The 24,065-nt window shown below is 44.9% G+C and overlaps 1 protein-coding gene across 4 annotated transcripts in view; it reads right to left on the reverse strand.

Moving 5' to 3' along the window:
• Positions 1-311: 311 nt before the first annotated feature.
• Positions 312-24,065, reverse strand: part of FAM171A1 (family with sequence similarity 171 member A1) — a 134,654-nt gene continuing 110,900 nt past the window's right edge. For all 4 annotated transcript variants that reach the window (XM_057733194.1, XM_057733193.1, XM_057733195.1 and 1 more), the window contains 3 exons: positions 6,842-6,958; positions 3,836-3,950; positions 312-3,283 (listed from right to left, as the gene is read on the reverse strand). In XM_057733194.1, coding sequence (XP_057589177.1) covers positions 1,576-3,283; positions 3,836-3,950; positions 6,842-6,958 — 1,940 coding nt within the window. In that variant the 3' untranslated portion in view covers positions 312-1,575. The remainder of the gene's footprint in view (positions 3,284-3,835; positions 3,951-6,841; positions 6,959-24,065) is intronic.

Raw genomic sequence — 24,065 nt, forward strand, 5'->3', positions numbered from 1 at the left:
ACATATATCCGCTCTTTTTCAGATTCTTTTCCCATATAGATCCTTAAAGAATATTGAGTAGAGTTCCCTGTGCTATACAGTAGATCCTTGTTGATTTTTTATGTATAGTAGTGCGTGTATGTCAATCCCAATCTCCCAATGTATCCCTCCCCCCACCATGTGTTAGTCTTTGAACATAACTCCAGCAATTGGCCTTGCAGACTGCCAAGGAATGAACATAGATTCTTTATGGCAACTCTAAAACCAATTACAGCTTACAGCTCAGAATGAATGAAAAGGACCACAAGATAGGTTTTTTTTTTTTTTTTTGTCTTCAGAATTTATTCTGAGTTTTCATTTTTGGATAACCAAGCAGCTCTTTAAGGAGAATGCACAGAAGAGTCATTCTGGCACTTTTGGATAGTACATAAGATTTGTTTAATAGTCACATTCAGTCTACTTGCTCAGCCCATACTCTGTGTTTGGTGAGCAAGATCAGCCCATAGGATTCCAGAGTTAATACGTAACCGTATATACAAATAGCCAATAAACCATAATGGTGCCTAGTGGCCAAAGGGATGGCGGAGGGAGGGGGATCACTAGTGTCCTCTAGGCTAGCTTCGCTAAACAGAATCCACGTCACACGTGAGAACGAGAGAATACGCTGAGTTGAAATGAGAATTCTGAGCACGAATGGGCACTTGGCAGCATGCAGTTGAAAGAAAAGAGGGATCATTTCTTAACTTTGTAAAATCCAGGCAGTTCCATTAAAGAAGTTAAGAAAAACAAACAGAGAAAAGCAAAGTAAAGGACTGTCTGTTGTCACTGTAAAAAAGGCACTTAGAGTTAATGGGACCAGAATTGAAGGACTGGCAGCTGAGAAAAATTTCAGTACAATTTCATTAAAAGGCTTGGATGTTAAGAGGTGACACTCAGAAGTTCCTGAAAGGAGACACCAAAATAAACCACCGGGAAGCAGAACAGGTGAAAACAAAGGAATAAAATCCTTACAACCAAATTCTGTGTGTGTGTTTGTGTGTGTGTATCTGTGTGTGCGTGTGTTAAAAAAGCAAATCGGAAACTAACCCTAACCAAAGCAAAAATCTAAGCAAAGTAAGACCACGAAGCAGCGATGCATAGCTTTCCTTTGAGAGAATGCAAACCTCCAGACACTAAGTGCCAAGCTAATTTCTCAGTAATAACTTCACAGGCGAGTCATCGTGACAGAATGGATTCAAGCAATGCAAAAAGAGTTTCGTCTGTTCCCAGAATCTGGGGGAGAACTGAGGTTATCATCAGAACCCAGGACATCACGTGTGGTTTTTCAGTGTCCTCGGGGGTGGACACATCAAGTACGGGGAACGGCACTGACATTCAGACACGACCTTCAGCCATCTCCCTGGAGGCGAGGCATCCTTTCTTCTGAGTAAGAACTGTACGTCCTCTCTAACACTTCGACAGAAAACTGTAATGCAGAAAAAAGTCCGCTTCCCACGCAGACGTGGTTCAACTTCCTCCACAAACAAGCGACCGCTTCGGTAAGAAATAATTTTTGGCAACTGGATTCTCGTCCCCTGTTGGGCGGCTCTGGGCCGCTCATTTGATGTTGAACGCCATCAAGGGTCGCTCCTCCCGTTTCTGCCACGGGCTCTTCTTGTCTTCACCCTGGTCGTCATCGTCATCCTCGTCTTCCTCTTCCTCCTGGGCTGATCGCCTCTGGTCAGGGCTGGCCGATGGCTCTGGGGGGATGTCTGAGGTTCGTTTCGTTGTCTCCTCCTGCAGGCTGGGCAGCTGGCCGCCGCTTCTCCGGCTGGAGCCGTCCAGCAGGCACCGCAGGGCACTGTCCTCGGGCGTCCCGACTGTGGTGCCACCCTCGCTGCCGCTCTGGTCCATGTCGTCCAGGTACACGAGCTGCGTGTAGGCGGCGCCATCCGCTGCCCTTGGCTCTTTCTGCGGATGCTCCTGGACCGGTGGGTGGTTCTGCGGCACAGACAAGGGGTCTCCTCTTCCCTTCCGGGCAGATTTTGGTTCATTCATATCCACACCAGAATCCAAACTGGCATCATTGCTTCCGTTCCTCCCAGCTCTTTGGAGATCAATGTAGGAATGTCTGACGTGCGCATTGGACCGGCCGTCTAGAGAGACGAACCAGGCCCGGGGGTGGGGGAGGGGCTTCCCACCCCCAAGTTCCAACAGCGCCTTTTCGGTCAGGAGCTGGACCTCGCTGTTCATCTGAGCCAAGGCCGCATCGTTCAGGGATGCCGGGATGGAGAGGGACTCCGACATGGACGCGTTCTGCGGGGTCCACTCCCGGGTGCCCGCATCCTGCAGGTGCTGCTGCGAGATGGCCTGGCAAGATAAGGGCTGGGCCTGGATCTGCGAGGAGGGGTGTGGGAAGATCCCTGCATGAGGACTGGTCAGCTCTGCCTGCAGTCTTTCCATCTCAAGCTGCTGGTCAGCTGGGACCACCAGGGGCTGGCCCACATACGCGTGGTCCCCTGGGAGTTTCATGTAATGAGCGGGGATGACCAGGGCAGGTAATACTTTCCTGTAAACGCTGTCATTGACCTGGTCCACGGAACTACAGCAGATCAGCTGGCCGGGCCGTGGGAAAGAGGTAGGTCTTTCCAGGTGGTCTACCGATCGCGACATCATACATTCAGTAGGTCTGCGCTCCAGCAGCTGGTCTTTCTCTGGAGATGAAGGCGTGGGATACATGTGTTCCTGAATGGTGAGCTTACTTCCTGCAGAAATGTGGGTCATGGAGGCCTGACCGTCTCTGTCTTGCTTCTCAAATAAAGGCTGTGAGAGCATGGCATTGTAACTCCTCCTGTAGTCGCTGCTGCTGGGGGACTCACAGCCTTCCCTTTCCATAGATTTCCTGGCCTTTAAGGGGAAGATCTCCACCGACTTACGGTAGTCTTTCCCCAACGTCCCACTCGGTGTCAGGTTGTCAAAGGAGATTTGGCTTTTCTCCTCCTCCTTGTGAGACAGGAGTTCCTCCCGAGAGCTGAACTCCTGTGAGGTGCTGTAGGAGAGCTTCAGCATGGGCGTGTGCATGTCCACCTCCCTGTTCGAAGACATCATCTCTAAACGAACGCCACTCCTCAGCTCCTTGGAGCCCGGGGCGTCCGGGGGGCGGCCCTGACTGGTGACGGACAGCGGGCCGGGGAACTCTGACTCCCGACGAGACAGCAGCAGGTTGATGTGTGACATGGAAGTTGACTGATCCCTTTTGGAACGCTCCAGGGTGGCAGGAAGTTGCAGTTTTCTATGGTGCTGGCGGGGTTTCAAGCACTTCCGCCTGCGATCAAAGATACAAACCCCAAGATTAAAGATTCTCAGAACAGGGACGGTTCACGTCTAAACCGAATTCTCAGTTCCCACAGGAAGAAACAAGACAACACAACCAGTCGGCAGCCAGAAGCCCTCTCGCCCCACACCCTCAGCCCAGGTTTGCGTCTGAGGGTCGCGATCTGCAGATTTTACACCAAGTACGTCCAAGGTATTCATTCAAAAGCAGCGTTGATGATAAACATTCCTGCAAGTCGATCAGGTGAGGCATACAAAATAAGAATAGTGCTGTTCTGTCCTTGAGAATATTACCTCCTCATTACCATCTAGGACTATTCTGAATGAATCATGACAACTGTCATTTTTTTAGGACTCCCCTCCTAAGAAACATTAGACACAGTGTGGCTCCCCCTTCGTTTGCAACATATATGACAGATGTTCAGTTCTTAGATACTTTTTCATGAGAAAAAAAGGACTTCGACTCAGAAAAGGACCTCGATATCAATGCTTGAGCAAGAAATTCCAAATTAAAAAAGATAGTGCCCCAATGGTAAAACATTACCTGCAATAATATAAAAGGAGACACAGCAAAACCAAAAGAATGAAAGCCATTCCTCCCAAGATGGCCAAAAGAAACACCGTGTGATACGTGGTGATGTCCTGTGTGACAACGGGACCTAGAAGTTCAGAAAAGGGCATTTTAGATTTGCGAAAACCTTTAAATAAAAAAGGGGATAATTAACTGAGAATGCGATGTTTTTCTTACTCTTATTGGCTGGGGTGTGGAGTGGGGGCCAGATGCAAACACCCTTTAGATGATGTGCCTGCAGCATCACCATAACTTCCCTCAATGGAAAGGGATTATCTAGAGCATCACTGGAGCACTCTGAATACTCAAATTCTATGTGCAGTGTACAGGGTCCCTCCTTAGCAATGGGTACCATTTTCATCATTCTAAAATACATGATCTTTTAATAAAAGAAAACTAGATGCATGATCATATAATAAGTGGGACTCATCTACTCAGAGACGTGGCCTGAAAACCTGGGGATTTTATGATGCTGCAGAAGAGAAGAAAAAAAGAAAAAAAAAAAAAACCACGAAATTTTATTCTCACTTTCCCTGGGCAATGATTACTATGACTTAAAAAAAATAATCCGCAGCTTATTACAGGGGTATGAAGGGTTTCTAAAATGCCTCCCATTAAAAAAAAATAAAATCTTCCTCTCTAGCAACTTTTCAAAATGGCCATCCTGACATGGCCACAGACGTCTCCAGAACTTACAGACAAGATGATCAGAGGTAAACATATTCTCTTTTTAATTTACATTGGAAAGCAACCCAAGAGGTAGTTTAACTTACTCCTTGTGTTCAATAGCAGTAAGAATCTATTTTAATGTTGCTAACAATGGATTGACAGCAATAATGAAAACCTCCCCAAATTACAATATTTGGGCACTTTTTATAGCTGTCCAGGCATCCTGGCAGTGCTCCAGAAGATGGGAAGGAAGGAATGTGGTTATGTTGTAATTACATCCGAGGAGCATGGTTATGATTACTAAACACCATAAACACCCATTTATTGATTTTTTTAATATATTCTAAAGGACAGATTTCTTCAAAAATCTCTTAAAAGCTAGGTAAAACCCAAGGAGACTTGTTGATTTTTGAAGATAGCGACACTACTTAAGTTCAAAAAATAACATCATTCTTTCCCAATTATAAGTCATTTCAATGGGGAGTGAATATTTACAAAAGTTGGAAAAATTACGGACAATTATCTATGGCTTTAATTGTTCAGAGAAACCATTTTTTTTTCTTAACAGAGACAACTCCACAGACAAAGGAAGTGCTGTGAGAGGGGTACACCAAGAAATCTGGGGTACACACAAAAATCATTTCCAAATAACTGAAGCTTGGTCCCTTCAAGTACTTAAAATGCTATTATTTTAACTTCTGCCAGTGGAAATCTTTACAAAATTCACAACCATACTTCATTTCCTTCTTAACCAGAGAATGAAAGAGAAAAACTCTAATTATTTTCTTCTTGGTTTTGGGCTCATGAAAGCACAGCATCGCTGTAATTTGTTTTAATACAAGTGATGGCTGTGGGGTTACTAATATATGTGTTTCTATGTTAGATGCCATCGCGGCTGTACTGTATAGCTTGGGTTGACCTACATCTAGCAGTTTTTTTTCCCTTCTTTACATAAGTATCTATTGATCTATTGCATGATAGGAAACCGATTGCTATGGTTCTCTGAAATAGATCTAAAGTAAAAGTTAACTTTAATGCACGCGCTTTGTGGCCTCTACTTTGGTACGTAAGGACTTTCTTTCCTTTCTCATAATCATATTCTAGATATTTCAGATTTGGAGACTGAAGCATTTCTGTACCTGTTTCATGCCTTCGTGGCTACAAGAACCATATGGCAAAGGTAAACACATACTCTTCAAACCCAGACGTGAAGTGTTCATTTTCCCAGGGTGGGATTATGAAGTAAATGTAACCGATTTTTCAATATCCATTTAGGGTTGGCCTCCATCAAATTAGTTACTTCGGGAGTCTAAGTGTTTGTTCCAGTGATGATAACGCTGATAAACTATTTCAGATTCCCATTTTGGAACTGCCTTCATGGTTAACTGACAAGAGACAGCTTGTAATCATAACACATTTTGGCCTAGCTCAACTACCTACTTCATGCACCAGCCGTGGAGGTGGGTGACTTTAAGTTCAAAAGTGGTAAGAATCTACCTTAATGTTGCCAACAACGAACTGACAACAATAACAATGTGTCTAACAAAAATCAAAGGGACCCTCTGAGCATAAAGACTGGCCGCCCATTCGCTAGGGAAGATAGCCCAGGGGAGATGGGTTCTAAAGGCATTTTGAGTAATGGAAGCCATCCTTGGAAAGACTTCTCCTAAGGTGATTATTTTGAAAAAGCAATTCTAGAATACTCCTAGGGATAAATCAGGGTGGCTGGGTTAAAAAAAAACAAAAACCAAACCAAACAAAACCAAACAAAAATTTTTGTCAAAACATTTGTGAGATTAAGTTTTAGTGAAAAATATGAGATAATTCACATATCCTAAACGGAGAGGAATATTCTTCTAGACATAAAACAACACGTTTGCTTTTAAGCCTTTCAGAAATGCCCAGTCAGGGTTTTTGCCCTTAGAAGCCCCAACAGCGCCTCTGCTGGTCCCTCGGGTGACTGCCTGCCTGCACCAGGCCACAGCTGTTTCAGAAATGAGGGAGGGGGTTGGAACCTGCCTCTGCGGGCTTTAGATTAAGAATTCCCTACAGCAGCTGTCTGAGCAAAACAGAGATTCGAGACAAGACTATTTTCTATGCATTATTCTCATCCTGGATGGGAGAGAGAGTTTCAACCAGAACTCCCCCACCCCCACGAAATACCTTCATCTCGTCATTTGCTTTTTCACACTTCCGACCACATTTAAGGAAGATGTGATCGCCCTGCTGATGTCCCTTTCAAAAGCACACGTAGCCTGAACCCTCGAAGGAATCGGTTCCCACCCCTGCAGGTGTCGGGGGTCCCGTTACCTGGGTTGGGAGGTGACATGGCGGCCACCCAGTACCCCAGCTGAGGAGCGATGTACGTCCACGTCAGCTGGCTGCCTTCCTGGTGCACGAGGCCGAGACCGCTCTTCAGCCACGTTCCTGTGGGATGCGGAGAGAAACTTCAGCCACATGCACGCTAAACTCCTACTGAAGGCTTGAGCACATTGTACAAGTCACCTTCAGTGTCGTGTTTAGAACCCATCAGAGAGCCACCAGGGTCCAGCTCTCATGGAGGGACTGCATTTTGCTCTCTGGAAAGAGTCGAGCTTTTGTTTTTCTTTGCCTTCCTGATTAAATGACGTTCAGCCACTTTATCACACATCCCTGCTTCCAAAAGCAGATAATTTTAGCAGAAGCTTTTGGAGATTACTACTCCACCCATCATGGCCCAGCTCCCCCGGAAGCCTTAGGGGTTTAGAAGCAGAATAAAGGTAGCATGAAAGGGCTGGTGGGAGGGGAAAGAAGAGGGGAAACTCCAGCACTCCACAGTTTTCATCCTCAAGCAAATAAATGGATTTCCTCTGCGAAATTGCAGACTGATGACATCAGAGTTGCTTCGGGAAGTTTTGAAAGAAAGTTATAAGCAGTCCTCGGTCCCATCTTTGCAAACTCTAACCCATAAGCCTGGCTTAGGTGAGTATTTTAAGAAGCTTCCACTTGGCTCTGATGCTGGGAGACATGGAGTGAGTCCAGGTCAGTGCTGTCTTTCAGTTACTACTTTAACTAGTATTTCACACTAGTGAGCACCTCCTGTGTGCGAGCCCATCACAGCCATGTGTTTTATGTAAGTTATCTACATGACCCTACAGAGGAGGACTTATTTTCCCCTTTTGGACACTGGAGACTGGTGAGACACGGAACTCTTCCAAGCCCTCCCAGGGGCAGACAGCAGAGCAGCAGCATACTAGGTCTGTCTGTCTGTCTGTCCTCAAGGCCAGTGCTCTTTCTTCTGCCCTGCCCTGCTGCATCTCCTACAAAACTTGCCAGCATTTGACAACGTTTTCACGTTGTAAGGCTTCCAGGAGCCCACCGCCCAAGGCTGTCTGGCTGTCACCGATCTCACCTGCAGAGAACCTTGCTTTGAGGCCCTGGGGGCAAGACTGCTGCCTCGGCTCCCACCAGCCCATGCACACCCACCTGACCCACCAGCCCAGAGACATGGGTCACTTACACAGGGCTCCTCCTATGATCACCCAGCCCTTGAAATGGCCACGTGTGGAATCCTGTCCCCTCCAGGCCTAAATGCACCAGCTGTGCACCAAATATTCCACCTTCTGGTCTCCAAATTCCTGCCTTTCCTAGGTATACACATCACCGAGGTGGCAAGAGTGGATTTCTGTCCCCCCTGAGGAAAGAAACGATACTTGGCACAGCTTCTAGGGCCTATCAGTTGCCACAGCAACATTCAAATGTAGTGGGTGGAAAGGTGCCCCAGCAATGCCTCCCTTCGCCCTCCCTCCCCCCTCCTCTCCCTTCTCCGCCTGCATCTCCTCCTCCTCCTCTTCCCTCCCCCTCTTCCCTCCCTCCTCCTCCCTCCTCCCTTTCCCTCATCCTCCTCCTCCCTCCCCACTTCCTCCACTTCCTCCCCCCTCCCAAGAAAGAAGCTGAACAAAGAAGGAAGATGGGAGAGGCCAGGCAGCAGCAGGTGCCCTGCTTTATCTGACCTCCCCACGCAACAGGCTGAATCATGGCTCTGGAGGCTTTCAAGTCAAGTGAGACGAGAATATACCCTGGAAGGTTTCTACAGTGAGGATGAGGATGAGGATGAGGATGCTCCCTTCAGATTCACTGGCTGAAGAGCATCAACCCAGATGTGGTCCAGCCACTCTGAGCATCCCTCATTCCACGGGGCTGCTGAGGAAACGGAGACAGGGGGCGTGTGACACATGCAGCTAAAGAGGTTCTATGTTGGGTCAGAAAGTTTGCCTGAAGGCAGAGAACGGATTGTTTGTTTGCCACCACTTCCGGTTTTCCCCTCGGGGAACCCATACTGTTTAGCTCATGACTTTCACACCCCATCCTACTCCCACATGCTCTCCCACAGGAGCGGCCCCGCCAGAATCTCCTATCAGCCAGGAAGCTGCCTGCATTCTTTGGTTTGCAGTTTCCCTCAGATTAGATTCCTGAGTCACTGCTCTTCCAGTGGAGCGGATACTGGGCTAAAGGGGCCCAGAGGAAAAGAGCTGGCGGCCCAGAGCCCTCATTCCTGCTGCTCACTAAAGGGCAAACCACCCACCTGGACGACTAAGTCACCTTGGCTTTCTACAACACAGCCAACTGGAAACAGGCTTTTAAAACACCTCCAAGTTACACTGGGAACAAGCCTAGCGGATGCGCGCGCGCGCGCACACACACACACACACACACACACACACACACACACACACACATCCCCCCCGCAGTATCCAGCTAAGAGGCCCCCAAGTCCAGCCTGTGATGCTGGTGGGAATCAGAAAAGCCAGGAGGCAGGACAGTAGCTGCTTTGGGAGCACAGTGAGGAACGAGTGCCACCTGGGGTGGGCAGAGCGGGCTGGGGACGAGCTGGGCTCTGGTGCACAGGCAGGACTGTCACCAGGGGGTGGAGGGTGGGGGGAACAGAGAGAAAAAAGAGTGAAGAGCACGCACAGAGGCGTGGAGAGCTTACCAAGCTCACCAACCTGGGGACGGGAGGGAAGGAGCCTGGGGAGGGCTGGGCAGGGCTTCCTGTGCCATTAGCCATGGGAGGCCACCAGGACCTGTCCCTGGAAGCACAGAGGAGGTGAGGTCAGAGCTGTTCTGACCACCTCCTCTATGCCCCCCCCCACCCCGTTCTTCCTAGGTTGGTCTTCACAACATACACTTTAACCCAAGTCTGTGACTTTCCCCTCAACTGCTGTTCCAACCTCACATAGTTTTCTTCCCAAAAGCTACCCATCCTTTAAGACACAAGTCATATCCTGTTTATCCCGAGTCCTCCAGCACGCAGGGACCTTCCAGGTCTCGGTGGCCCCAGGGCACATGTCTCTACCTCATCTGTTTTCCAGAAGCACACCTCGCCTAAGTTGCTAACCCTTCGCCCTATTTTCCTTTTGTCTTCTCAACACCCAGAAGTATCCCTGGCATGAGAACACGATCATACTTGAGCGTGAAAGGGAGACCTGCAAACTCCCCCCCTCCCCGGAATAATATCAGATGACCTTCTATGCAAAGCTGGGTGTGGCTGGCAGGAAAGATCTTACGGGAATGCAGTTAAACTTGGGATTCTACTCTTTCAGACGGAACAAAGTCAGCTGGGAAAGAGGCATTTATTTTGGCTTCAGTTTTCTGTAAAATGTACACAGTCAATAAAGGGTGACAACTGTCTTGGGATTCAGCAATCGGATTGTTATTGGCAAAAGCCATTTCCAAGCTTTCTGTGTTCTGCGGGAGGAAATTAGCTACAGGGAACACAAGAATTAATGAATTGTGTACTAGACACATATGCTTCTCATTACTGAAACCCTGATGTTGTGGGCTGAGGCTGTTTTCCCACCTGAGGAACCGCACAGAGAAGAGATTCTTGTACTCGTGGCTGGGGAGCCACTGCCGGGAGTTGTCACTGGTAATCGGACACAGGACAAACAGACCTCTGGAGAGTCTCTTTTGTCAAGTAGGTTATATGATCGCTGGATCCGAGGCCAGGGTACAAGGAGCAGGTATCCTCCCATCTCTGCGGGGGGCCTCGGTGATGCTCAGATGGATCACAGGAAGATCCAGGTTTGCTCCTGCTTAGAAAATTCCAAGGGCAAGGCTACTTGCTTGTTCACCTGCCTCCCGGGTAGGGCCGGCCTCTGGATACTCCTGGGTCAGCGCAGCTGCTGGCAGGGCTGTCCAGCTTAAGCCTGTCTCCCCTGTGGGTTGGACATCAGAGCAGCCTCTGAGGTCATAACAACGTAACAGGGCTTCCTGCTGACACGTGGGCTCCTCACGAGTGGGCTGTCCAGGCAGGTCTTGAGATGGGTCACCTGGTGAAGGTGTGCAGGTAGGGAGAGGACCCCACGCTTCCTCATGCCCCACGACACCGGCCCAGCCAGGCTGCCACCTTCACGCACGGCAGCCACTGCCCAGGGCGAGTGGCCGGCTGTTAAGTGGGTGTGTCAGGAGCAGGTGGGCTGTGGCCGCGTGCATCTCTGCACTGACGGAGCCCCGTGCTGTGTCCACGACTGGGACTCTGTGTGTGGTGCTGGGAGAGCGGTCCCTCTGGCATCACCAAGGAACGAAATCCCGCAGTACTGACATTTCTGGATCATCAGCTTTCAAATTTTTTCTAAAAGCATTTGAACTCTTTCTCTTTAATGGAATCGTTACATTAAGAAATTAATATATAAAACAGATAAAAGACAAGCCTTGCTGCAAACAGGGGAAGAGAATCCCTCCCCCCCGCCCCCCGCCGCCACACACACACTCCAGCCTCCACCCTGAAACCCTCAGGACATCTCCTGAACATGGTTTGGAAGCTATTCTATAGAACTTGGGTCTTATTTGCCAACGTCTGAAAAAGGCAGTTTTCTAAAATTCTAGAAAAGTATCATTTACTCCTGCCTTATAAAGTTGAATATAATTTTGATTTTTTCATGATAATTCAGGGTCATGATTGGATCAGCGGATGCTGGTCCTAAACTGTGGATGCCTTTAGGTCCCTACTGAGGAACGAAGCCGTCTGCTTTTATACTAAACGCTCCCACCGCAGCTGTGCTGGTTTTTCTTCTTCCTCCCCTCCCCCACTTCCTCCCCCCTTCCCTCCCCCAGCCTTCCTACACACTGCTATCGGCAGGTTCTGTTATCAGCTCTGCTCCCTCGCCAGCCCCCAACCCCCAACTCCCCACCAGGGACATCTACTACTGGGAACCAGATAACCCACAGGGCGAAGATCGCGTCTCCAGATGTGGAGCTGAGATGTTCTGAACCCAAGTTCAGAACTTTGTTTCTTCAACACACACCCTCAGATCAATTGGTCTGAATTCTCATTCTCTATAGAGTGACACCTCGCACAATGGAAAGATTTGGAGATACTTTCAAGGAGAAATACTTTGATGAAAAACCGTCCTCATCTTTTGAAAACGCGTTAGTTATGTCCTCGGTTGGCAAGGTTCGTTGTGTGTATAAAGCACCACGAGATCTTAACTTGGAAGCTACATTTAACCGCAGTGATCATTACACATGATAACTGACAGGCTGAAAAAGACACGCCTTATGCTCGTCTATAAGATGTGATGGGGGTCTCTTAGCAATCACCAAGGGTGCTGTTTTCTTGCTTGGTTACCAAGAAGGAGTGAAAGCAGCTTTTATTTGCAAAATATAAAGAAGAGTGAGTTCAAGATGTAAACAAATGGCTATTAAAAGGGAAAAGAACTCTAACATCTGAAAAAGGGGCAGAAATATAATGTCTGATTAGAACACGACTGATAGGGTTCAGATTTGCCTTGCCTTTCCTGCCACACGTACTCTGCCTGGAAGTCCCTATTTTATCAGCCACACAAGCTCATCTCAGTATTTGGTAACAAGCAGAAAAACCTGTTAGGATGAGCACTATTGATTTTGAAAAGGAAACTATGAGGGAAAACCTGCCCTTTTAACAGATTGTACATGGAAGCTGCCATCTTGCACCTTAGCCAATATACAGAGAAAGAGGTCATCGCTCTTACACTGGGGCTTGTGACCGTACCACACCTCAGGACACTGGGCAGATGAAAGTCCAGCACGATCGAGCGCTGACTGACCACGTGAATGACTGGCCTGGCCTAAGAAAACCCCGCGTGTGAATCCCAGCCTCACCACTTTCCAGCTGTGTGACCCGAGGACACGCGAGGGCGGCCCAGCTGGGGGACAGACGGTGCCTGGTTGCTGCTTCACACTTCGTTACTCACATAAACAGTAAATGGCCTCATCGTTTAAGCACTCGTACTTGGGGATTCTACTACCCTGTGCAGCTAACATATTCTAATGGATGTATTTTTCCTGAAAAAGGCTGCAGCGCGTTCTACTAGGTCTATAAGTTGGGATGTGAAGAAACGCCACAGCCATGCAGAAAACCCATCTCAAAAAAGTTCCATCGAATAAAAGGTGAATATTCGTTCTATGAAACAGAGCCATTTCTATTCCTACGACTTAATTGTTCACTGTGAACTGTTTGGGAACATTCATGGCGAGAGGTGAGACACACACATGCGTGACACAGGCGTGAATTTGGACACCGTAGGAACCTCTGCTGTCCTGCCCTTCAGCTGTTGGTTTTGGCCAGTGACTGTCTCCTCCCTTGGGCTGTGGTGACTCTCGCTGAATAATCAGGATGGCGTGGGCATTATTAGCTCATTTGAGGGCAGTCCCCTTAAGAGGTAAGTACTGCTCAGATCCATAGTGACTGCTTTTTATTCTTAGTGCTACTTATAATCAGAGGGCCTCCCCAGCTTCCCCAATATGCTGGATTTCTCTGGAAACTAGCATAGACTTATTTCCCAGGATTTCCATCTGCATTATCTTTTTTTTTTTTTTTTTAATTTATTTTGGCTGCGTCAGGTCTTCGTTGTGGCACGCGGGGTCTTCATTGTGGCACGCAGGCTCTTCATTGTGGCACGTGGGCTTCTCTCTAGTTGTGGCGTGCACGTTTTCTCTCACCAGTTGTGGCACGCTGGCTCCAGGGCATGTGGGCTCTGTAGCTTTTGGCATGTGGGCTTCTCTAGTTGAGGTGTGTGAGCTCAGTAGTTGTGGTGCATGGGCTTAGTTGCCCGACCAGGGATCGAACCCACGTCCCCTGTGTCGGAAGGCGGGTTCTTTACCACTGGACCACCAGAAAAGACCCTCCAGCTGCATTATCTTAAGCTATTAACCTCTACTATATTTTTCTACCAGCTGTACAATTAGCAGTGGCAAGGTCTGAGTTTACTTTGTCGTGCTTTTAACAAAACTTTAGTGGGACAAGATCACGCAGAAAATCAGAAAAGTCCATCAGCCCTTAAGTCACATTCATCAGTAGAGCAGAAACAGCAATGCCTTTTTATGATATTGTGGAACAGCCTTCTTTTTCCCAAATTAAAGTCTATGCTTTTGAATAGCTATGCTCCCTTTTCTTGGAATTATTTTTCCCTGAAGTCTGTGAGGAGGATACGTTCCTCGTTAATTACACACTGCAAAGTGTTTACCTGGTGGCCAATTATCTAAGCATGCTTGCTGAGAGCAACAGAACTGAAGAGTGCAAGTCATGTACAGATGGCTGGATTCCGGTACCTTCGGGCAAGTGCATTTCAGGACCGGTCTAAACAAGTATAAAATTAAGGGCAACTCACTATAACCAATGACCTTCTGTTCAAAGCATAAACTCACAGGAATAATGAATTATTAGAAATTAAAACAAGAAATGCATCTGTATTCAGCTGGGTATTTTTAGGGTAAATTTGAGACATGGATTCTTAAAAATAAATTTAATCTGACTGTTTTTTTTTTTTCCCCTGTAAGCTTTGGCTAAGCAATCACGACTTACTGAAACAAATTTTAGGAGAGAGCACTAATGGAAAACCATAAAGCTTCTGGCAGAGCTAGAGAAAGCTTATGCCTTAAATAGGTAGCCAGAAGTATTAGCATGCATAATAGCATTAATAAAATTTAACGAGAGAATTGTAAATTTACAATAGGTATGATAAATTTCCAGAAAGCAGTACCAGAGTACAGGCTAATTAAGCCCATATGGAGAGAAATTTTGTTCATTACTCACTAAATCCAACACCCATCTTGCAATTACATGTCAGACAGGATGGGATGGGGGATGCAGACCGGGATTCTGGAAGGCACAGTCACTAATTCCCAGCGTTTAGAAGACGCGCTCAAAACCAAGGGCTGGCAGAACAGAGAAGGTGGCAAACATCTGGACAGATGTGGCTAAGATGCTCTCAACCAGTGCTTGTTCAAGAGCTTGTTCCAGTGGAGATCTTGTTAAACTGCAGATTCTGATTCAGCGGGTCTGGAACAAAGTGCGAGATTCTGCAGTTCTGACAAGCTCCCCCGTCCTCGGACCACTCTTTGAGTAGCAAAGCTCTACATTATTTGTACTTTCGTGGGTGTGTTGGTCCTTTCGGACATTTCCTGTCAGACCCGTTTCCCACAGTGCTGCTGGGGTACATCAACTGGCTGGCCAGTACTTGAAGCAACCTCAGAAATATTTCTAACATATTTCAGAAATAATCTAGACGCTTGTCAAGTCTACCGACAGGGAGTTGACAAACATTTACCTGAGTCTGCTTCAGAAGCTTGAAGGGGCAGTGCCTCTCAGTGAACTGGCTGGCTGCTGTGGGTGTGGGTTCCAATCTTAAGACCTTTGCGATGACCTTTTTTTTTTCTGCCCAGAATGTTTCGCCCCCAAGACACTCTCGTGTTAGGTTTCTAGGTATCTTTGGGATCTCAGCTCAAATACCACTCCTCCAAAGGCTCTGACCAGCCAACCACTCTTCCTGACGTCACCGTGTTTAAACTGACAGCACTTGTGCCCATGAAGTAAACTGGTGCACTGTTTCCTCCACTTCGAACAAAAACTTCATAATTATAGGGACCTTCCTGACTTGTTTTGTCACTGCTGTATCCCAAGAGCCTAGAACAGAGTGAAATCTGACATGAAGAAGATGTTCACTATCTATTTGCTGTAATGAGTGAATTGTTCAATTTTTAAAAAGAGAAGCCAGGAACAGAATTCCTCGGGAAATCTTTCACTATTTAAATGTTGGCAGTAAATTAAAATATGACAAACAAATAATTGCCCCTAAATCAACAGTATGGGCCAAACAAAACATCTGGGAATTGATTGTTGTTTTGTATCCCCAGATCCAACCCATTATTCTCTCAAGCCACATTAAGTCTTGGCATAAAAGCAGGAATGCACCAAACTCTGATATTCTAGAAGAGGTGGAGGATTTGAAGTCTGAAGGAAATCGTGTTTTGCATCTCCCCTTCTCCATTCCTAGCATACTGTACACATGTACTTCCCTGTGCCAAATTTTGGCTTCTATCTGATTAAGAAAGAACGTAGCCCCCCACCTCTAGGGTTGCTTTGAGAATAGTGATGAAAAATGTTGGTTTACGGTCACACCTGTTTTGCTAATGAATAAGCTCAGCTGAAAACAAGCAGACAAAAAAATGCTTTCTCCAAACGGTCCTATTTTTCTTCCCCTTCGATGTAGGCATACTTCAAACTGCCCATGTGACATGGCCGGGCTGCCACATACAGCTCCACAATGGGTGGTAACACAGAGCCAGCACGCATGCTTCTGCAGCAACCTCTCACGAAGCACGTGCTGTGTGGGCTGGGCGGCTCGACGTGTGTGTTCTGTGTATGCACTGTGCATGTGTGTGCACGTAAATAATTTTAAAGGGGTGGTTCAAGAGAAGGGGCAACAGGAACCAAGATATGAAGAACTTAATACATGCAGGCAATGTGCTAGGTGCTTTATGTACATTATCTCAAGTCAAATGAACAGGCAACACCTATTCTGAACTTTGAGTCATTTGGAAATAGGGAGACAGCAATGACATTCAAAATATGGGACAATTAGTAGAACAAGAGTACTGACCAATCAGACAGGATGTCTGGACATACCGGCTACAAAGTAGCCTTGGCTGAGACTGGGAATTCAATTTAAAGTCGCTAAGACTTCACTGTACCTGTCCTTCCACCTTACATCATGCTTTACCCAAAATGCACAAACTAAGTACGGGCTGAATAAGAGCCATGATGATTATAATAACGGCTAACATTGGTAGAGCACTTTACCCAGTACCAGGCAACCTTGCAAGGGCTCTCCTTTCTCAACAATTCTATGAGACAGGGATGATAGCTATTATTATGCCCATTTTATAGATGCGAAAACTGAGGTCCTGAGAGGTTAAAGGACTTGCTCAAGATCCAGAGGAACCAGTGTTCACATCCAAGCAGTCTCAATTGCTGAGCTACAGGCTGCCTATATTCGCTATACTCCCACCAAATGCTGTATATCCAGTGCAATATTCAAAGCTATCAAAAATAATTTTGCTTTTTAATTACCCATTTCAGTGGAGATCACTGAAAACAGAAGACATTTACAAAATATTTGGTCTTAAAATAAACGATGTCCACAATGTTCACTGCAGCACTATTTACAATAGCCAGGACATGGAAGCAACCTAAATGTCCATCAACAGATGAATGGATAAAGAAGATGCGGCATATATATACATACAATGCAATATTACTCAGCCATAAAAAGGGACAAAATTGAGTTATGTGTAGTGAGGTGGATGGACCTAGAGTCTGTCATACAGAGTGAAGTAATAAGTCAGAGAGAGAAAAACAAATGCCGTATGCTAATACATATATGTGGACTCTAAAAAAATGGCACTGATGAACCCAGTGGCAGGGCAAGAATCAAGATGTAGATGTAGAGAACAGACTTGAGGACACGGGGGCGGGGAGGGGAAGCTGGGATGAAGTGAGAGAGTAGCACTGACATATATACACATTTACAAATGTAAAACAGATAGCTAGTGGGAAGCTGCTGCATAGCACAGGGAGATCAACTTTTGGTGATGACCTAGAGGGGAGGGATAGGGAGGGTGGAAGGGACACTCAAGAGGGAGGGGGTATGGGGATATATGTATAAATACAGCTGATGCACTTTGTTGTACAGCAGGAACTGGCACAACAGTATAAAGCAATTATACTCCAACAAAGATCTGAAAAATAAAATAAATAAAATAAAATAAAATAAAATAAAATAAAATAAAATAAAATAAAAATAAAATAAATGATGGCAGCTTTGCCTTCCTGATTATTTTTCACCCAGGCTGATCTCAGAATGAGCATGTTAGATGCAGTGCTTAAAATCCAGGCCAAGAAAAGAAAATTTAAAAAATTAAAAAATAAAAAAAAATAAAAACAAAAAAAAAATAAAATCCAGGCCACGTGGCAGCAAAGCAAGGCACCTCTGAGGCTTCTAGGCGATGGGGAAAGCCAGCAGGAGGACACTCACTGGCCACAGATAATCCACAAAGTGAATATTCCATAAGTGCTAACTAAGGGCTGACTACAACATAAGACACTTTCTTTGAGGAGGAACATATGGATCTATACAGTCTAAGGCCACAAAGCGGACAACCGTCATTTGTCAAGCTTTCCAAAAACTGCTTCTGTTCAACTCCAGCATGGGAAGTTCTCGTTCTAAGTAAAAGGACCCTTTAGGAAAATTAAGTCTCTAAGAACAGGGTTTCAAAACAAAAGTGGTCCCGAACCACGGCTACACTATAGCTAATGTGATGGTATTATTTTCTAAACATTCTCACTTTTTTGTTGGGTGGGGGGTTGGACGGCTGCAGACACAAAAGGCTTAACAATTTTTAGGAATGGACTGATATTACAAGAGTGTTTTTTGAGTTGCTAGGCAACATCGGAAAACAAATGTCCATGCTCTGAGATCACTCAGCATTCGGTCTCCCCACGGGCAGCGCACATGTTCCGTGGCCGGACTCCGTTCCACTCGGGCAACAGGAGTGGAACGTCCCAACGGTGGTGCTGATGGTCCGGAGTGGCCAAAAGACACCAATCTGGGTCTCAAAAACAGATCACAGTTTGTTGGCCACCTGGCAGTCGAGATCTGTGGCCAAAGTTTTCGCTGGACTGGCATCACGTATCCAAATTAAGTTCTACACCTTCAGGGTTCTTTTCAATCTGTTACATCGCTTCCATCAGCTTTCTTTGCAGGTAAATCATCTTTTTTGTTTCCCTTTTATATATCTAAGGGAAGCCCGATTCACTTTTATGGGCAATTTTAACATCTGGGAACGCAGAGACTCTTCCTGAGAATTATTTCTTTGTTTCTAAGAAATCACCTTCATCCTCAGAAGACCCATTTACATCATCTTTCTTAAGGATATATTGACATTATACTGACAGGTAAGTCGGCTTCCTTCTTTTTTGATTCCCTTAACTATTGAGTCTGTTCTTTTTGAAAAAGCATTGCAAAGATGATACACATTGTTCTAAAGTTAACATCACACATGTAAATACCTACCTAACTGTTAGCAACACAAACTCCCTTCTTTTGTCCTAACTTTTGCCCACCCAGTGCACTATAGTTTATTCTAGTAATTCAATCACTACTCTTCTGTATGGCAATATGTTACCTGCTACGTAAGACGTATGGCTCATAATGTACAGAGAGAAAGACACAGCAGTAATACTGTTTTCATTTTCTTAAAGTGACAAACAGAATTTAGTGCTTTCAGAACTCCCATCCCTTTCTCCCCCCGATAAACAATGAAATGGAATGAAATCTTCGCTCTGTATTTTCAATCGAGCTCCACATTCTAGGGCAGGCTGGACATGACTTACCTAAAAGGACTAGTTCAATGAGCTCAGCATCGGCAGTAATGTTCACCATCTACTCAGAGACGAGTCCACTATTGCTGAGTGCCTGCTACGTATGCGCCATACATGATAAGAAGCTGGTTGAGTAACCACCATTTCTATAGCAACGCACACCGCTCTGCAGGCTGTGTTCTGGAAAAGCAGTTAAAACTGGATTCTACCATGTAGCTTCCCTTGGAATCTGCTTTTATTTCTGTCATCTCATTAGAATGAGAGTCTTCAAACCACGTAACCTAAGTTATTGTGAAATAGCACATACTTATAGCATAGAGGATCTTAAAGCATGATTTTCCTGCCACTCAAGGTCAGTTGGTCACTTTCAATTCAAACCACTGACCTGGTTTGCTTATTCATAAGTGACCATTCCCCAGGGCGCCAAGTCAGACTGCAGTCTGACCACCCGGGACAGGGGACAGCCATCTGCTGCCCCAGTTACAGGCTAAAGAGAGTAAATGCCTGTAAAAGTGAGCCGACACACCATCTCTTACTGTCCAGAAAGCCTCGGCTAAGATGCATTCACCGTGACCGACAAATCTGCATTTGCCAGACTGGGGGAGGTAAGCTGCTTCTTTCAAAGGTCAAACTGGCCCCTGAACATGACTGATGAGGTCACTTTATCCCATCCCCTCAGACACACCTAGATACCCAGGCCACAGGCACTGGTAATGTACAACTTTTCGAAAGAGACAGCACCATTAGAAGATCATAGGTTAAAGAAATCTGCTAATTCCTCGAAGGAAAAGACTTACAGTCACTAAATAGAGGCCTCCCTTGCGCAGTAAATTAAGTGGCATTTTAACATGGTAGCTTCAGCAAAATCAGCATTGCCTGTAAATGTGGCAAAAGTTTCCATTTTAATATGTGTAAGTCAGGCTTCTTAAAAAAATCATTTTTCTGAGAGTCCACACCACAATTAGCCAATTCATACTGTTGTAACGTGTGAAATAAAATCCAACTTTGCTTATGTTTTAGGAGACTATTAATCTATTAGGTCACCCTTGGATGAACACGTGGGTTAAAATATGGAGGTGCTAATTTTTATAATGGGAAATTCGTTGCCTGTCCAAAAAAAAGAGAAAAAAAAAAAAAAAAGACAACTGTGGCCATTAAAAAAAAAAGAAGAAAAAGAAAAACTGTGATAAATTGTAGCACCAAATACTGACCCACTCTAATGGTGTTTGGGAGGGAGTACCTCTAATAAATGCTGGAGAGGGTGTGGAGAAAAAGGAATCCTCCTACACTGTTGATGGGAATGTAAGTTGGTGCAGCCACTATGGAGAACAGTACGGAGGTTCCTCAAAAAGCTGAAAATAGAGTTGCCATACGATCTAGCAATCCCACTCCTGGGCATATACCCAGACAAAACCATAATTCAAAAAGATACATGCACCCCTATGTTCAGAGCAGCACTATTCACAATAGCCAAGACATGGAAGCAACCTAAATGTTCACTGACAGATGAACAGAAAAAGAAGATGTGGTATATATATATAATGGAATATTAGCCATAAAAAAGAATGAAATAATGCCATTTGCAGCAACATGGATGGACCTAGAGATTATCATACTAAGTAAAGTAAGCCAGACAGAGAAAGCTAAATATCATATGACCATTCATATGTGGAATTAAAAAAAAAAAAAAAAAAGACAAGAAAGAGAGCACCTCTACATTTCTCTCAAAAGATAACTTCCAGTTATCCAGCAGTCAGCAATGAAAGTACTTGAGTTAGCATTAAAATATGGCTTTAGCTTTCAAATAGAAGTCCCATGGAACTAGAAAAGAATTTCACTTTTCTTTAATAGTTTGAAATTCTGCCTATAACCAAGGCGTTGTCACTGAGCATCAGCTGTCACTTGGGGCAAAATTCTGGAAGGCTGTCTGGATAACAGGATGCACAACCTGTGACTAAATCAGGCCCCCCTTTTCAGCCCTGCAGATGGAGAATACACTTGCATGTTAATACTAAGTAGTAAGAGCCCCTCAGTTGAATGCATCTTAGATCAGGGGTCACAAACTTTTTCTGTAATAGTCTGATAGCAAATATTTTCCAGTTTGTGAGGACATACACTCTCTCTTGCAACTATTCAACTCTGCCGGTGCAGGAAAAGCACTCACAGACCACACACGAACAAATGAGCATGGTTGGGTTCCAATGTCTTATTTCATTTGGGCTCCAGTAACAAAATAAACTGGGTGGCTTGCAAACAACAGAAATTCATTTCTTACAGTTCTGGAGGGTGGGAAGTCCAAGATCAAGGTGCCAGCTGATTCAGTGTCTGGAGAGACCAGCTTCATTGGTTCACAGATGGTGCCTTCTTGCTGTGTCCTCACATGTGGAAGGGGCGAGGAAGCTCTCTGGGGTCCCTTTTATAACGGCACTAATCCCATTCATGAGGGCTCCACCCTCATGACCTCATCACCTCCAAAGGTCCCACCTCCAAATACTATCACTTTGGGGGTTAGGATGTTAACATGCAAATTTTTTTTCGAGGAGGTACAAACATTCAGTTCACAGCACCCAATAAAATTTTATTCAAGGATGCTTGTATTTCATCTAATTTTCATCTAATTTTCATGTGTCAGGAGATACTCTTCTTTTGATTCCTTCTTCAAACATTTAAAAATGTAAAACCCATCCTTAGCTTTCGGGCCATAGTTTGGCGACCCTTAATTAGACGAAAAATTCTTAATGGATTCATGAATTGCTATTTTTGGCTGTTAAACATTTTGAAATAGCAATTACTTTGATCTACCTCAAAAGCAGATAATTAAACTGTTAAACTGGTTTGAAGTGATTATCATATGTGACGTGATCATAAATAGCAGATAATTAGTAACTAGTGCTACATGCTTAAGATGTGTTCCTATTTTTTTCCCTGATCTTCTAATACACTCTTGGAACTTTTCATTTAACTGCAATAATTTAATTTCTACTTAAATAATGACATTACTGATTACATATAATAGTAGAAAACCCCTTATGAAATATTCAGGCTTCTATTGAGTTTAGCGAGTTAAAGAACATATAGTTTCTTTGAAATGTCCATCCAATCTTAAAGTTTTCAGAAAATAGTTTAATTCACTTGATCATTTTTGAATGACTATCCAAATGCTGGCTTTTCTCTGCACACAATCTGTTAGAGCCAGGAATTTGGCAGTTGCATTTTTCACTGTAGATGCTAAGTTAAAAAGACCATTTAGGGACGTCCCAGGCAGTTCAATGGTTAAGACTTCACCTTCCAATGCAGGGGGTGCAGGTTCAATCCCTGGTTAGGGAAATGGGATCCCACATGCCTCATGGCCAAAAAACCAAAAACATAAAACAAAAGCAATATTGTAGCAGATGCAATAAAGACTTAATTAAAAACCAAAAAAGACCACTTAAGTGGAAATAGATCAACTACACCATGAAGATTCTCAGTGACAAAAGGCTCAATGCCATGGGGATTGTTTCCAGAGAAGAAGTAGAGAATTAGATAACTTACATTTTAGAGGCTTCACAAGAATGCACATTTCTTTGTTTTCACTGCCTTCTATAGTGTATTAATTTCCTTTTGCTCTTGTGATAAATTACCACAAACTTGGGGCTGAAAACAACACAAGTGTATTTCCCTTACTGCTCCAGAAGTCAGAAGTCTCACATCAGTTTCACTGGGCTAAAGTCAAGGTGTCAGTAGGGCTAGTTCTTTATGGAGACTCTGAAGGGAGACTCCATTTCTGTGCCTGTTTCAGCTTCTTACGGCTGCCCCTGCTCCTTGGTCTGTGGCCCCTTCCATTTTCAAAGTGCATCCCTCCAATTTCTGCTTCTGCCATTACGTTGCCATTGCCTCTGATTCTGATTCCTCCTGCATTCCTCTTATAAGGACCGTTGTGATTGCAGTGGGCCCCTGAGGATACTCCAGGAGAATTTTCCCATCTCAAGATTCTTAACTGAATCACATCTGCAAAGTCCCTTTACCATACAAGGTCATATTCACAGGTCCAAGGATTAGGATGTGGAGATGTTCAGGGGGAGGGCATTATTCAGTCTGCCATAGATACAAAAATTTTTTTTAAAAATAAGTTTTTGCTGTTTGTGAGCTATATACCAAATAAACTAATGCGAGCAAGGATGCTGCTTCTACAGACCTGTGCCATATTGTTATGAGATATTCGTGTATGACTCTCTAGTGAAAGCGTCACTGTATTAGGAATATAACCTTTTATACCCCAGCCTTATTTATCTATATTCAACTATATATCAATACATTCAAAAATGAAGAGGCAGGGGTCTTCCTAGGTGGCACAGCGGTTAGGAACCCGCCTGACAATGCAGGGGACACGGGTTCGATCCCTGCCCCAGGAAGATAACACATGCTGCAGAGCAACTAAGCCTGTGTGTCACAACTACTGAGCCTGCGCTCTTGAGCCCATGAGCCACAACTATTGAGCCCATGTGCCACAACTACTGAAGCCCACACCTAGAGTCTGTGCTCTGCAACAAGAGAAGCCACCACAATGAGGAGCCCAAGCACCACAATGAAAAGTAGCTCCTGCTCACCACAACTAGAGAAAGCCCGTGTGCAGCAATGAAGATTCAATGCAGCCATAAATAAATAAATAAATAAATAAATAAATAAATAAATTAATTAAAAAAATGAAGAGGCAGGAAGAAGTAGAAGAATCAGCAGCAGGACTGGAAGCTCTAGGATGGAGAAAATATAACTTTTCTCTCTCTAGACAAGCACTCAAAGCATCATTCTTTTATTAAACATATACATACACAGATATGTAAAGGTAAATTCTATGTACAGAGTCATCTTAAG

This window comes from Hippopotamus amphibius, chromosome 4 (genome assembly GCF_030028045.1).
Source record: "Hippopotamus amphibius kiboko isolate mHipAmp2 chromosome 4, mHipAmp2.hap2, whole genome shotgun sequence".
Lineage (NCBI taxonomy): Eukaryota > Metazoa > Chordata > Mammalia > Artiodactyla > Hippopotamidae > Hippopotamus > Hippopotamus amphibius.